General features: G+C 36.8%; 2 protein-coding genes and 1 non-coding gene across 3 annotated transcripts; all 3 read right to left on the bottom strand.

The window, feature by feature from the left end:
• Positions 1-11,277: 11,277 nt before the first annotated feature.
• On the bottom strand, positions 11,278-11,610 carry BRETT_005173 (uncharacterized protein; the record flags this gene model as incomplete). Its single annotated transcript, XM_041283655.1, has 1 exon — positions 11,278-11,610. One exon carries the CDS (start codon positions 11,608-11,610, stop codon positions 11,278-11,280), a length of 333 nt encoding a protein of 110 aa, XP_041134607.1.
• A 777-nt stretch (positions 11,611-12,387) lies between these two features.
• BRETT_005172 (uncharacterized protein) lies at positions 12,388-13,522 on the bottom strand (the record flags this gene model as incomplete). The annotated part of the gene is made up of 4 exons (XM_041283654.1): positions 12,388-12,515; positions 12,586-12,704; positions 12,884-12,965; positions 13,378-13,522. 4 exons carry the CDS (start codon positions 13,520-13,522, stop codon positions 12,388-12,390), a joined length of 474 nt encoding a protein of 157 aa, XP_041134606.1.
• A 500-nt stretch (positions 13,523-14,022) lies between these two features.
• On the bottom strand, positions 14,023-14,093 carry BRETT_005171. Its single transcript has one exon. It is a non-coding gene; the product is annotated as a tRNA-Trp (tRNA).
• Between the last annotated feature and the right edge of the window lie 733 nt (positions 14,094-14,826).

Below are 14,826 nucleotides of genomic sequence, written 5' to 3'. Positions count from 1 at the left end.
AGTTTGCTAAAGCGTTGTACAGGATTACGGATTTCCAATCCCAAAATGCCATTGATCATATTTTGTGACGCCTCTCAATTAGGTGTAGGTGCAGTGCTAATGCAACAAGAAGGTGAAAATGGATCATATGTCCCTATTGCTTTTACTAGCAGATCTTTCTCACCAACCCAGCAGCGCTATTCCACATTGGAAAGAGAATTACTTGCAATAATTACAACATTAACGCAAAACAGAATTTTCTTAACGCATGACATGACTCTATTCACTGATCATCAAGCTTTACTTAGTTTGAACAACCAGGATTGTAAGCTTAGTTTTCGAGTTTTAAAATTTGCGGAGATTATTAGTTCTTACAACATCAAATTGAGGCATTTGAGGCATGTGAAGGGCCAAAGGAATATTAGCGATTTTATCAGCCGTCATAGCATTGACAAACAACCAGAGCTTAATGAAAACGAGCTCCTTGAGATGGCTGCTGTTCCTGTTAATATTGGATCTCCATCTTTCTTAAGAATTCTTAACGTTGAGGATCTTGAATCACTTGACCCTGAGCTTAAAGGGCTTTTTGCATTACATGATGAGGACGAAGATGAGGGAAACTCCATAAGCAACACAGACGATGAACAGTCCCTTATAGACGACGAAGATAACAGGCGCCCTATAAGAAGAGTCGAGAATATATCATTGAATGATCTTGAATTAATCAAGAGGAAATTGAAGAAGGAGAAAATACACAATTTCCCGAGTTGTCTTAAGGAAATCACTCAAGATTTTGTGTTAAGAAATGGTAATTTATGCTACATGCCCGACGATCATACATTATTGAAGGTTGTCTCAGTTGAAGAGATTGCTGCATTATGTCAGACTGAACACGAGAAGTTCCATGGATCTCCTAGACTTCTAATGCATATCATAACACAAGGAAAAGGCTGGTTTAATCCCCATGCAAAGTTGATAGCAATGGATACCGTACGAAACTGTACAAAGTGTGACCTATTCAAACGATTTCAAGATCTTGAAGGGAACATCGATTCGGTGAAAATTGTCGAACCATTTTCAGTATGGCACTTAGACTTCATTGGTCCAATACAGTCTGCGGAGAGCGGAAGCTGCAAACATGTATTACATGCGGTTGAATACACAACTGGCCTATGTTTAGGTTTGCCAGTCAATGCAGTATCAGCAAGACCTGTGCTACAACTCATATTCACTATATATTCTATTTTCCCACCGCCAAAGGAAATTGTTTCAGACAATGCTACCGTTTTTAATGGTATTATAGTTGAAACGATAAAGAAGGTGTCAGAGTATATAAATCCCGTGTGACATTTGTATCTACTTAATTGCTCACATATCTCTGTGCCGTAGCACTACCGAGCGCGCAGATGCCCAAGGTTATGAACGGGATTGGCCATATAGTTCGGATATAGAAAAGACTTCTGTTGCATAGAATGACCCCCATAACAAAATAGGGTCCTTACGAACACGTTTGTAATCCAGCGAGAACCCGAAGGTTACTCTTGGTTTCAGCTGAAGGATCACTTCAAGATGGATTTCCTTATATGAATATGTATTGCAAATTACACAATAAAGTCGTCGTCCCTTCTAAGAGACACATAGTATATAAGGAAAAAGTAGTACATACATATAAGAGATATTTTTCCGCAGAAGTGGAATAGGTCATTCTCAGCCGAAAGTAGATTAGGGAGAAATTTATTTCACAGGAAAAATTTCCCCGCGAATTATTTCTTCTATCTGTCTGAACATTAATTTGATTCACATATTATAAATCAAATACCAGTTGAACCTTTATGCGTTATTAACATATGAAACATTATTATAACTCATAGGTTCCGACACGCTCCCTTGATTTGTAACATCTGAATAAGCATGTGCCTTAGCTTATCCATGACCTTTATAGTTATTGGTTTAGTAAGCAAATCAGCTAATTGGTTTTCTGTGCCAACATGCCTGATGACAAACTTCTTTCGATTAAATCTCTCTTCAAGACATTTAAGCCTGACTGCATATGGCTTTGCCTTCGGCGAAAAATTACCGAAGACTATTGTATCTATGGCAGACTTGTTGTCGACTAGTAACTCAGGACAATGAACCTTTCCTTGATAAGCAGAAATAAATTTCATCAAAGGATGGAACCATTCTAACTCATCAGTTAAGAAATTGATGGCTTGTAATTCAGCTTCGGTAGAAGACTTGCACACCAGTGGAGTGTAGTGACTTCTCCAATGAACTGGCGCATTAGCAAACATGATAAAATAACCATTCATCGATTGACGAGTAATTGGATCTTGCGCATAGTCACTATCCGAATAGCAAATTAGATGATTAAGCTTATCGGCGTCAGTGTTCTGATAAACAATTGTCCTGAATCTCGAAAAATAGAGATATCGAATTGTGTGAATCACCTGTTCTCTTACTAAATCATGTGGATAAGTAGAGAATCTTGCTAAATAATCAACTGCATAAGCAATGTCTGGTCGAGTCATAGTAGAGACATAAAGTAAACAACCAATCTTGCGTCTATAATCCGTAACTCTTTTATCCAATTCCTCTTGAGTTAATTTCAACGGGTGTTGATCCATATCAAAATAAAAGTTAGGACTCAACGGTGTAGCGCATTTTCGTGTCATCTCAATCTTCAGTTTCTCAACAAACTCTTCAATGTAAGAGGACTGACATAAACTAATTCTTCCAACACGACCATTTTTAAGTCTCTCCACCTTAAGATCTATACCTAAAAATCTTTGAACATATGTCTTTGGATCTTGTTCGATGATCTTTAATTCATAAGCTTTCTGTAAGTGCTTAGTGACCTTCTCAAGAATAGATTTGGTCGATGCACCTATAATAATATCATCCACAAATAGACCAACCACGCAATCTGTTTTTCCCTTGACATCTTTATGAATGTATGTGGAAGGAAATGGGCTCGAATATTCAAATCCAATCTTAGCCAAATATGCCTTGATTGTCTCGTGCCATAATTTTCCAGATTGCTTGAGACCATATAAGGCTTTGTTAAGCCTGTACACCACCCTCTTACCGGTTGATACATCGGAAGGTTTGACAGAACTATGATAGCCCTGTGGCTGATAGATGTACAATTCGGTATCAATTGGACTATTAAGATAAGCCGTTTTAACATCAAACTGTGCCATGAACCAGTGTTGTGTAGCAATAAGAGCAAGAATGCTCCTCATGATCTCAGGTCGAAGTGTCGGGGAAAAAGTCAAGGTGTATGTTGACTCCTTCTGGTGGTCGCCGTGAGCAACGAGTCTCGCTTTGAACCGACCATCTGACTTGATGTTGAAGACCCAACCTGTGGAGACCGTCCGGCTCAAAATTCTAGGATCATCTGTAATAATAGGTTTGGGATCCCAGGTGCAATGTTTCCGATGAGAGTTAAACTCATCAGCAATTGCTGCTTTCCACTTTGCAGCTCCATCATTACTGCTTATCGCCTTCTTGTAGCTACTTGGTGTAACTGCCAGGTGAACATCACTTAGCAACACTTGGGTGACCTTGAGCTTCTTGTGTTTAACCGCATAACGCCAGCGGCCTTTTGCTTTCAGCCTAGATCTACCTGTGCCGATCGGTGGCACCGTGCTGTCATATCGGTCCAGATCGCCATCATCATGAAATTGACGTTTTCTAGTTAATGGTCGATTCAATGAACGCATATTACGACCTTGCCACGATGGTAAGCTATTCCCTTTAGAAGATGTAACTTCAGACTTTTTACCAGCCACGGAAGAAGACGTCTCACTGCTCGTTTTTCCGGAATCGAGTCTTGGAGGATGTGGGTAATCTTGAGGTGATTTATCTCCGTGTTTGGCTTGCTTGATTGAAGAGTTTGGCATCAGCTGACTGCCAGCGCTCTTGTCGTCTGATGTTATAGTGCGTGCGACTGAATGCTCCGTATGCTTTCGTTGTTCGATCCCTGCCTTAACAGGATCTGCACCCTTCGGCTTCTGATTGTCTTCAGTCCATGCATCTAACTTGCATGTATCAGAAACTCCAACTTTCACATGCTTACCGAAGCTATCCGATGGATTTAAAGTTTGCAAAGAGTCCCCTGACTCCTTTGCAGTGGAAACAACAGTTGGTTTAAAATTTGCTCTACCATTGGTAGTAGTGTTACCACCTTTAGTAGAGCGACCATTTGATTTATTCAACTTGTCGCTCTGTGCACCCTCGCGTCTTTTCCGAGAACGCTTTGGATGCTTAGCCCTACCAGCATTTTGGCTAACGAGCGACTTTCCGGGATTCTTCGCCTCGACCCTTACCTCGGGTGGAAGTTTCTTGTAGTGTATTCCGGAAGTCGAATGATCTCCTGGATCCAGGTCGAAAAGAGAAGTACCTTCTACATCCTTTCTTTCGTCTGGGGCCTGGTTAGTCTGAGGTTCATCATCAGACAGCTCACGTGAGTCGTCATCTGAGTAATCCTCAGGCTCGGAAGAAGAGTCTTGCATACTGACGTTGTCAGGGGTCCAGTCCGGGTCGTTGTCAGACTCATCCGTACTTAAATTTCCAGGATGATCCGTCGACTCGTGGAAAGACTGAGTATCTCCAGGTGAGGTATCAATGACAACGGTATCGTCTGTAACCTTAGGAGGTTCTGCTTCTATTTCCTCTTTAGCAAGGGAAGACGTAGTGAGCGCTCCAGCCTTCGAAATATTTTCTTTAGGGCGAGTGTCTATCAACTCATCTTCAGGGGTAGCAGGTCTCGTGTCGATACTTGAATCGATACGCGACGTCCTTTCGACAGCGGGTGACAATGTTAAATCATTTTCAACCTGATCGTCAGCAAGCAATGCTGCTTCGTCGCAACTTAATGGTGCTTCCTCTGACTCTAGATCGGCAAATATTTGAAAACGCGGATCATAAAGTTCCATAAGAGGGTCATCATTCAAAGTTCGATGATTCAAGCAGTAATCCACATACAACATGGGCGTCTTGAGAAAACTCACGCTCCTTGAATAAACATGACTGCCAAATCGCAAATCTCCCGGAGTGTTTGGAACAAAGACATGAGAGCCAAAAGGGTTTGGATCAAATCCTAAATATATTCCTTCATTACCTCTAGTGTGAAGCTTGGGTAAGTAATCCGGAGGTTGAGTAACAACGCAATATTCGCCAAAAACATGTATATCCTTTGCCTTCAATGGAGTCTTCACTCCCAGTGCCATTACTGGACTAGTGTCAATGCTCTTCTGGTAGAGGTGGTTGCGTATAAAGATAGAATATGACGCTGCCTCTTTCCAAAATGCGTTAGGAACTTTTCCAGCCTGTAACATAGCACGAGTGTCATTCATTATTGTCAAATTCAACCGTTCTGCAACACCGTTGGATGCCGACATGTATCCTGAGGTCGTATGATGTTCCACACCTTTTCGCTCAAGAAGTGTCTTCATTGCAGCGTTCAGGTATTCAGTGCCCTTATCAGAATAGAGTTTGTGCACTCTGTACCCTTGTTCGCTGAACTGATTTTCCACCCAATCCAAGTATTTGGCGACCGCCGCGGTAACATCATTCTTATGAGCCAGGAAGTAAATTGTAGTGAACTTCGTAAACTGGTCCTTGAAAGTAACAAAGTAACCTTGGTCGCCTTTCTTAGCGTGCAGATTGACAACACAAACATCTGTATAAACCATATCAAACGGTACTGGGCGCAAATAATAATCACGAGAATATTCGACTGCATCAGCACGTCTCGCTTTTGCCCGTAAGCATCTTGCGCAACCATGATCCGCTGTGTGCTTTAGCTCATTTTTCTCCTCCTTGGAAACAGAGATCGTTCCGTGAGAGATAGAGTCTCGAATCAGCTTTGTATTGGCATGTCCTAGTTTTAAATGTAAATTATTGATTGCCATTTGACCACCGCCAACAATGAATTGGTTGTAGTCGCCAGGAATATACCATAGCTTGTCGATTTGAATAAGCTGTATGCACTCTTCACCAACATTTAGAACCTTCGAATAACTTTGAGAAGTAGTTCCGAAGTCATGATGATAGATTTGAGTACTGCACTCTGGACATTTGTTTATATCGTCTTCTGAAAGAATAGTTGGGGCACCCTCGTAATAATAAGCATCAACTGAGAGTAAATTTCCAGTATAATTAAAGATCAACCTGCCTAGACCCTCTAGATTTTTCGTTGAATGATCGTAGGCTATTGATTGAATATTGTCGGATTCTGTAAGTGGTACAAAATCATGTAACCATTCCTTGTGCCCGGTAAGACTAATTCCCGCTCCTCCATCAATAAGTATAAGATTAGACGAAACTCGGTAAGTTCTTACCTGACATCGGAACACCTCCCAATAATTCAAGATCAGATATGACGTTGTGATTATTCAAGTTGAAGTTGTGAACATTTTTCTTCTCGGGTGAGTCCTTCTTCGATTGACTCTGCCCTTTAGATTGACCGTGCTTCGAAGAATATTGCTTTTGTTTGTTGTGTGTGCCGCTAGAGTCGGCTGAGAATGGTAAAGACCCTTCAATAAGTATTTTGGGATCTGAACCTCCTCCCTGTTAGGGACACGTTGGATCTTGACCTCCTTAATGATCCACTYCTTAAATTCAGTTAGTGTAGTAACTTGATTGAGTTCGTTTCGATCGTTCTCGCACAACTTAACAACACCTGGTTTCAATGCCTCTAGGATATCATCATCATCGACTTTGTAACCGTCGCTCTTAATAGCATTAATAAAGTCATCGATTAGATTAAAGTAGTCCAAAAAGGGTTTGGTATAATCTTCATACCGAAGTTTTGCAAGGGCCTTAAGATAAGACTGCTTGCTATGCTTAATAGTCGAGTTCGGTCACGTAAAAGATTCAACATCTTTGCTGCGGATGGATACTTGCCGTGAGATTTCCTATAGTAATCTCTCAACATAACATAAACAGAGCCATCGTTTGTTTGTTCAAAGTCTCGTTCTGAATAACTCCTCTTCGTCAGAGACGGAGTCATATTTCTGTTCTGCAAGTTAGCACAGACTGCTCATAACCATAGTCCTTTAGAGCACTTCTAAGCTCACTTAGTAGCGAATAACACCATAGGACTACATTGTCCATCTTCGTCCCGCAAAAATGAATAGCAGGGACAACACTTTCCTTAACCGTCTTTTCTGATTTTCTCAGGGTCAAGACGCTTAACAGCAGATCCTGATGAATCAACTTCAAATTTCATTAGTATTGGTTATAGCCCTAACAAGGCTACGAAGAATTCTGATGATTGAGAAGATTCGGTTGAATTGGAAGCTGAGTACATGTTGGTAAATTGAACAGTAGTGCCTGATAATATTTGCAAGTAGTTGAGAGATTTTGCAATTGTAAATCTGTGAATTTAGAGGTATTAGGCTAGATCTTAATCCTAGTAGCACAAAAGTATTATGCAACTAAGAAAAATCCTCTGTCGACCTAAATTGACCAATGAGAAATTTTCCCACACGGTGCAATAAAACCGTATGAAAAATTTGTTAGTGAAAATTCCTGGAAAGGGTTAATTCTCGCCGATCCGAAATGAAAGAGTATTTTGAAAAACTAATAGTGTCGCGAACCACAATTCTTATGCAAAACTGAGTATCCTGTCTGTGACGCCATGTCAGAGTATATAAATCCCGTGTGACATTTGTATCTACTTAATTGCTCAATATCTCTGTGCCGTAGCACTACCGAGCGCGCAGATGCCCAAGGTTATAACGGGATTGGCCATATAGTTCGGATATAGAAAAGACTTCTGTTGCATAGAATGACCCCATAACAAAATAGGGTCCTTACGAACACTTTGTAATCCAGCGAGAACCCGAAGGTTATCTTGGTTTCAGCTGAAGGTTCACTTCAAGATGGATTTCCTTATATGAATATGTATTGCAAATTACACAATAAAGTCGTCGTCCCTTCTAAGAGGACACATAGTATATAAGGAAAAAGTAGTACATACATATAAGAATATTTTTCCGCAGAAGTGGAATAGGTCATTCTCAGCCGAAAGTAATTAGGGAGAAATTTATTTCACAGGAAAAATTTCCCCGCGAATTATTTCTTCTATCTGTCTGAACATTAATTTGATTCACATATTATAAATCAAATACCAGTTGAACCTTTATGCGTTATTAACATATGAAACATTATTATAACTCATAGGTTCCGACAGATGAAATATTTTATGTTACAACGTAATGCGTGTCGGAGTTAAGAGAGACCTTATGAGTTACTCCCGGGCTTTAGCTATTCAAACTCCTTCTTTAATAGAACTAATAAGAACCTAGCAGTCGGGAGATTCAGACAATTGTAGGTCGGTTACTAAGTGGGGATATAAATGTACCAAGTGGTCTGTGTGATATGTTAATGCCTTTAACATTCTAACAATTGTGTATGTATCACATAGAAGAAAATGAATTTACTTCCTTTACTCTGTTACCATCAAAGTGGAGTCGAACTAGTTGTATTGCAAAATAGGCTATCGGGTCTCGTCCCTTCGTAGAGAAAAACAATTATATAAAAAGAGGTAAAGTAAAGTAAAAATAAAAGGAAAATAAAGTGAGGTAATCATACATAATAAAAAAAAAGATTTATTCTCAGAAACAGAATTATGATCGCGCATAATTATTTTTTCTGCTGATTCCCTAACATACACAGTTAGTGCATTTTATCCAGGATTGTCTCTATTAGATATTATTCTAAATCTTCGTTATTTTAGAATAAGTTCAGATCTCAAAACAAATAAATCTAATACATATAATAATAGATTACCTAATACTAGGTAATATTCTCATATGTCCGACAATGCGTTTAGAATGTTATGATGCAGCTTAGTAAGTGCGGAAGAATATATAATGAAATAATCAACTAGTTTGTATTCACTAGGATATAGATAAAGGCACCCCTTGTATATGCTTATATTTGATATTATTATATTTATTTTAATGATTGTTTTATTTTTTTATTGTTTTTCTTATTTTTATTCTTTTAATTTTCTCTTATTCTTATCTCTGTTGTTCTTATTCTTGTCTCTCTTCTTCTTCTGTAAGCTGTTGCTTGTTCTTTCTATCTTCATCTTGAGTTTTCCAAAAGGCTAAATACTCATTTGATATTTTCTCGTTTTTCTGTAATAAAATATTTGCATTTCGTCGTCCAATTTTAATAAATAATTCGCTCATGTTGCTTCGCTCATAATATTATGTAACCATTTGGATAACACGTGACTTTTCCTTGTTCGATCCCTCACACAATTTAAAGCGATGCTATGGTTTTATCAAGCTAAATTATTCTAGATTATGTAAACATAAAGTGATTGTTCTGAAGTGTTGAATCAAATCATCAAAGTATGAAGTATCGTGCTTTTTAAAATCCTATTTCTGGAATTCTATATATAATTTAGATAAGTTTGGAGGTATAGTACAGTGAAAAATGAACTATTTGTAAGTTGACTAGGATATGTGTCAGATATTTTCATGTAATATTGAGCGTCAAAACGAGCAATTTACATATACTTTATCTCTTAAGTTATATATATATAATTTTCATCATCGTTAGTTAATGTTAACACATCTATGGTCTCAAACAATATAATTCTTTTTGGTAACTTTATTGTCGAAACAACAAAATATGAACAATGATCTCGTGAGCCGAACTGGTCCTATTGTCCACGGTGTCGCGTAGAAGAACAACAAAACTATATAAAGCTAAATATTCTCTTGCGTTTATATTAAAACTTATGTACATGTAATAGATGCATCGACAGTCGTGTCTACATAAAGCTTCCCAGCCTTACTTATGCCCAATAAAATCTCACTCATAAGGATTAAAGAAATTTAAGCATGTTCATTTCCTCTTTTCACCTGTTCATTTTACATTCTTATTATTTTCCTTTAATTAACCTTAAAAACACTCAATACTAGTTATAATACAAACTTCATAAAGTAATCAGCGTCATACTAACTTGAACAAATAAATATCGAAAACTATAATGAATCTGGTAATACCGACTTTAACATTTTTTGTTGGTATTGTGTATGATTTATACAATTGCAATTAATTTATACAAATAAAGACATTTTTTCTGTGTACTCAACAACATATTCTTGTACATTCTAGATTTTACTAATCAATATACAGAATTCTTAACACCAACTCAACGGTTGATTCTTGTTAAAAAATCAAGTTAGTACCGTCCTTCTGTATACTTTCATTTTGTCCCTCCCTTGCATGATCTGTAATGCAAGACTCAATCTCTAATTTTTTTCTTATTACGCTTCTCCTTAGTTGATCATCTTACAGCTATACCAGAAATTTCTGTTCTCTAAGAGCATTATGATTGATTCTTTAGCTTCCTCACTTCTTATTTAACTGAACTAACCAGAACATATCAGCCAGATATTTAGATAAAAAATAAGTTAGCTTACAGCATAAAATATCTCGTAACAGTAATGCCATCAACATTTTAATGATTATTATGTATACAGACAACATTAACGTGCTTAATTACCCTTGTCACTATGAGGGAAAAAAAATATTGGGTTTCACCTTTTTTCTCCAAAAAGGTAAAGAATGCAAAATCTAATCGAAAGAAGTGAAGTAAAGAAAATTTATAAGTAATCCCTAGTGTAAGTGTTATAAAGTTGTTTCAGTCTTCATTTCAAAGAAATATACCTTCACCCTATAATATCCGCTGCTCTTTTCTACTTGTTTGTTCCCTTTTTATTGAAATTATTGAAACCTCATTAGTTACTTTCTCAATTTCAATTCTCAGGAGAATAAAATAGCAAGTATTTAATTTAAGTTCTTTTATGGTTTTTAGTACTTTTTTACAAATTAAAAAAGTAATGAAAAGGAAATATAAAATATATTTGCTCTTAAGTATTTTGCTGTGTTGGTAGACGAGATCTATTTTTTTTTCTTAATACCCTTTAGATTAGCATAAATTTTTGCCGTGAAGGGTTCTTCGACTAATTCAACCACCCTATACATGGCGAAAACCAATGCTGAACACCAAATTCCTGCAGGCTTTCCGTAGAATAATGCCGTTCCTAGAAAGCAAAGGGAAGAACCATCGTACATTGGATTGTCAACTGCATTAAATGGAAATTTTGTAATCCTCTCGTCTTTGAGGAATCCAAAGTGGTCCCTAAATAAGTGCCAACAATTCCCAATTCATACATCGAAGAGAGTACAAAAATGGAACGAGGACAAAAAAAATCAATCCGAAGACCTTAAATATTGGCATATCTAAAAACGATGATGTTGCCTGTTCTAAAATGGCCTTCTATAAAATTCATCTCTAAACAAACCCAAGATAAAAACAGATAATGAAAATAGATAAACTGCTAACTTCTTGGAGCCGAAACTTAATTTTGAAAGTGTTTTGGTGTTATACTCTAATCTTGCACCAAAGTTCCAATATAACGGATTAAACACAATAAAGAAGATAGCAACTTTGTAAATTATAAATTTTAGTAAACCTTTTTGAGCGTTCAAATCCCTAATTCTGAACGATGAATACGTACCTTGTAACTCCTTATTATTAAAGTCAATATCTTGGAAAAGAGCGAGGTAAGCTTCAGAAATATTTTGCACGTTACACATGTCTTGAATTGTAGTTATCAGCAATACATTAACATGAAATTCCTGAAAAGAAGCAGACCGTATAAGAATCAAGGCTGGCAAGAAATATTTAAGGATATTTATAGTCTTTGAAGCGGAAAGCTTGGACTTTGAAATCATCATTGGTCGTAAATATTAGGGACTACTATAATAGTCTTCTTCACCCTTTCTTATTGAAGCATGTGAAATGTTTAACAAATTTTGGTCCTTTTTTTTGAATATTAAGTCCACCGAAATAAATCCCAACAAAGGATTTGTTCAGTTAATTTTCCCGGACAATTAGATATACTTTGCAAGAACAATTTTGGGGAAAAATAAGTGTTTGAAATTTCACATGCTCTCCCCGCAATTGGAGAGGGAGGTTGAGAAAAATTTGTAAACCTTTTTAAGGATCAATCGACAGGCATATAGGTTTCCAACAAATCTATGGTAATTGTATAACGCATTGCATTCGTTATGTGCATTCCTTAATTAATTGGCTTATTTAACATGCGAAATTAACAAATTGCGTAAACAGTGGAATTAACATCTTTTTATTAACAATATTATGACTTTTTTTATTAGTCTTTTACCCAAAAATTTCCATTCTTCGAATATAAATTATATTAAGAATAAGCAATGCTTTGCAACGAAACTGAAAGAACAGTATAATCCTTCAAAAAAAATAAAAAGAATATATATATTATCTTATTTTCAATCAGTTAATTCCTGTTTGATGCCAATCTTTTTTCAATTTCTGCCAATTCTCTTTCTCTATCTTCAATTTCCTTCCTTTTCAATAGTAAATCTCTTTGCACCCTTTGTTCGAATGCTTTCAATTTCCTCCTCTAATTTAATCTGCTCTTCCTTAGGATCCATCTCGGACGTACACACAGAATGCTCGTCCTCTTTCAATTCAGTAGCAATCGATGATTTATGATGTCACTATTCAAATCAGTATGGCTCACAGCCAAAGACCCTGAGATTTTACTGGAAGCCATTCTTCTTTAGTGATTTGCACCCTATTAATATCGCTGGCAATACTTGTACCTGCATTAGCGTTGGCACTTCCGTTTCCTTCACCGTTTTCAACCTCGCTCAATGTTCTAGCTCATAATTTTCGTACAAAACTTCATGTGTATAGTCCTTGAATCATCCAAATGTTTACCAACAGAGTCGTCTTTAAAGTTAGAACATCACTTATTCATTATCAAAATATCAACAGCACCCATGGATACTTTCTCACTCTTTTCATTTCCCCCTTTCCTTATTTCACGGTGCATTCGATCCCATAATGGCAAATGGCATTGTCTTTTGAAGATATTTGTTCAATTCGATTGATTCATCATCTAAATATCCTCCATGTTAAAATAGCTGTTTGTAAAATCAAACACCGGAAGGTTATAATGATCAATATCTTCTTTTGATAAGCCTTTTGTTTAATTTTAATTCGTCCATCGTGAGAGAATCGGATTTGCTAATACATGGTAAAATGTTAACAAAGCTTCCAGAGAACGAATAACTCTCACATCAATTTCTCTTAAACCGTGACCCGTTGGAACTATGAAGTATAGACAAACATGCACACGATTGTCCTTGAACCTAGGATTCCTCCTCAATTTTGATTCCTCGATTAAAATTTCATCAAATTGGTACTTGATGTAATCTTTGATAACCTGAAATGAAGAGTCATATTAATAGAGTCACCAAATCCGGGGTGTCTATCAAATTCAAGTTAATCCTCACCCCTTCTTCATCTTCAAGTTCGACCGTTGATTTTCTTAGCTGTAGCTCTCTGCCGGATACCCAACTCTTCAGGAGAATACAACTTCACAGTAGAAGAAGGTTCCACAATTAATTGATCACAGAGGAATTGATGAATGTTGACCGTCCCGTTCCCGATTCCTATGACCATCACAGTGAAATTAAGAGATTTTTTAGGATCTTTCTTTCAAGCTTAAAAGAAAAAGTTCACAATGATAGTTATAACATTTGTAGTTAACATTGTCAAAAAAGCAAAATTCAACATTGTGGTCAAATTGAGTATTTAACAAGAAATTGAAAGAGGAAGAGACAATACTTACAACTGCAGAACTTTCAATAACAGTAACCATCGTTTAGAAAACACGCAATTCCCAATTGGTATGAATATGAAGTTATCGAAATAAATTCACACAACCTCGATAGCTCCTGATACTGTCTGTAACTTGATCTGATAAAAGTTACTCGAAATAACGAAATAATAAATATAATAATTTTCTACGCTGGTCTTATGCGGTAGAAAAAGATCGGATGACAACGCTAATTCCGCAGCAATTCCCTAGCAGTGAAAAAAGAGAGACGGGGCTTTTCAAAAATTCCAAACAAAACAACAACTTAAGTAAAGAGTTATCAGAAAACAAAAAAAATTGTGATTGAGGCTGACAGGAATCGAACCTGCAACCTTCGATCTGGAGTCGAAAGCTCTACCGTTGAGCCACAGCCCCACACCTTGAAATTGTAAATGTCGGACTGAAGGTAACAAAATATTATTTTCAATAACCTGAAGTGTAAGGATTCTTTAGATGATTACCAAATCCGTCTAAAGATATATAATAGATTAATTAGATTCTTCTCTGATACTTCTCGTATCTTTCTTTCTTCAGATTTCTTTCCATCCTTCTCTCATTACCAGAGGGTAAGGACCTCTATTTATATTAAATGGAAATGACACATTTCCCGAAATTAATTATTATTTTACTAATATCAGTTCATGACAACGGAAGACACTTTCCCTCCTCGGGAAACGTTCGTCAGTCATTTACAATGGCATGGACTGTCCCCGTCCATCCTTTAACCAGAAGTCAATTCTCTTGACTTAATTACTATTGTTAATTAGCTCATAGTTATTTTAAACATGAAATTAATTCATCTCTCGCGTGACTCTTATTTCGGACCAAGTCAGAATATTCTCACTCTCCCTTTCCTTATTGGAACAGTGACTTTCAATTATTTCTCTGGCTTTAAACCAATAGGTTCTTGGTTTGACCCTTACAGAAATTGTAAATGATCGGACTGAAGGTAACAAATATATTTTCAATAACCTGAAGTATAAGGACTCTTTAGATGATTACCAAATCCGTCTAAAGATATATTAATAGATTATTATATTGTTATCTGATACTTCTCGTATCCTTTCATATCTCTTATCTCATAGCTCTCTATGAATCATTCTATTCA

This window comes from Brettanomyces bruxellensis, chromosome 2, assembly GCF_011074885.1.
Source record: "Brettanomyces bruxellensis chromosome 2, complete sequence".
Classification (NCBI taxonomy): domain Eukaryota; kingdom Fungi; phylum Ascomycota; class Pichiomycetes; order Pichiales; family Pichiaceae; genus Brettanomyces; species Brettanomyces bruxellensis.
Note: the sequence above shows the minus strand (reverse complement) of the source record. Positions and strands in the feature narration are given on the sequence as shown.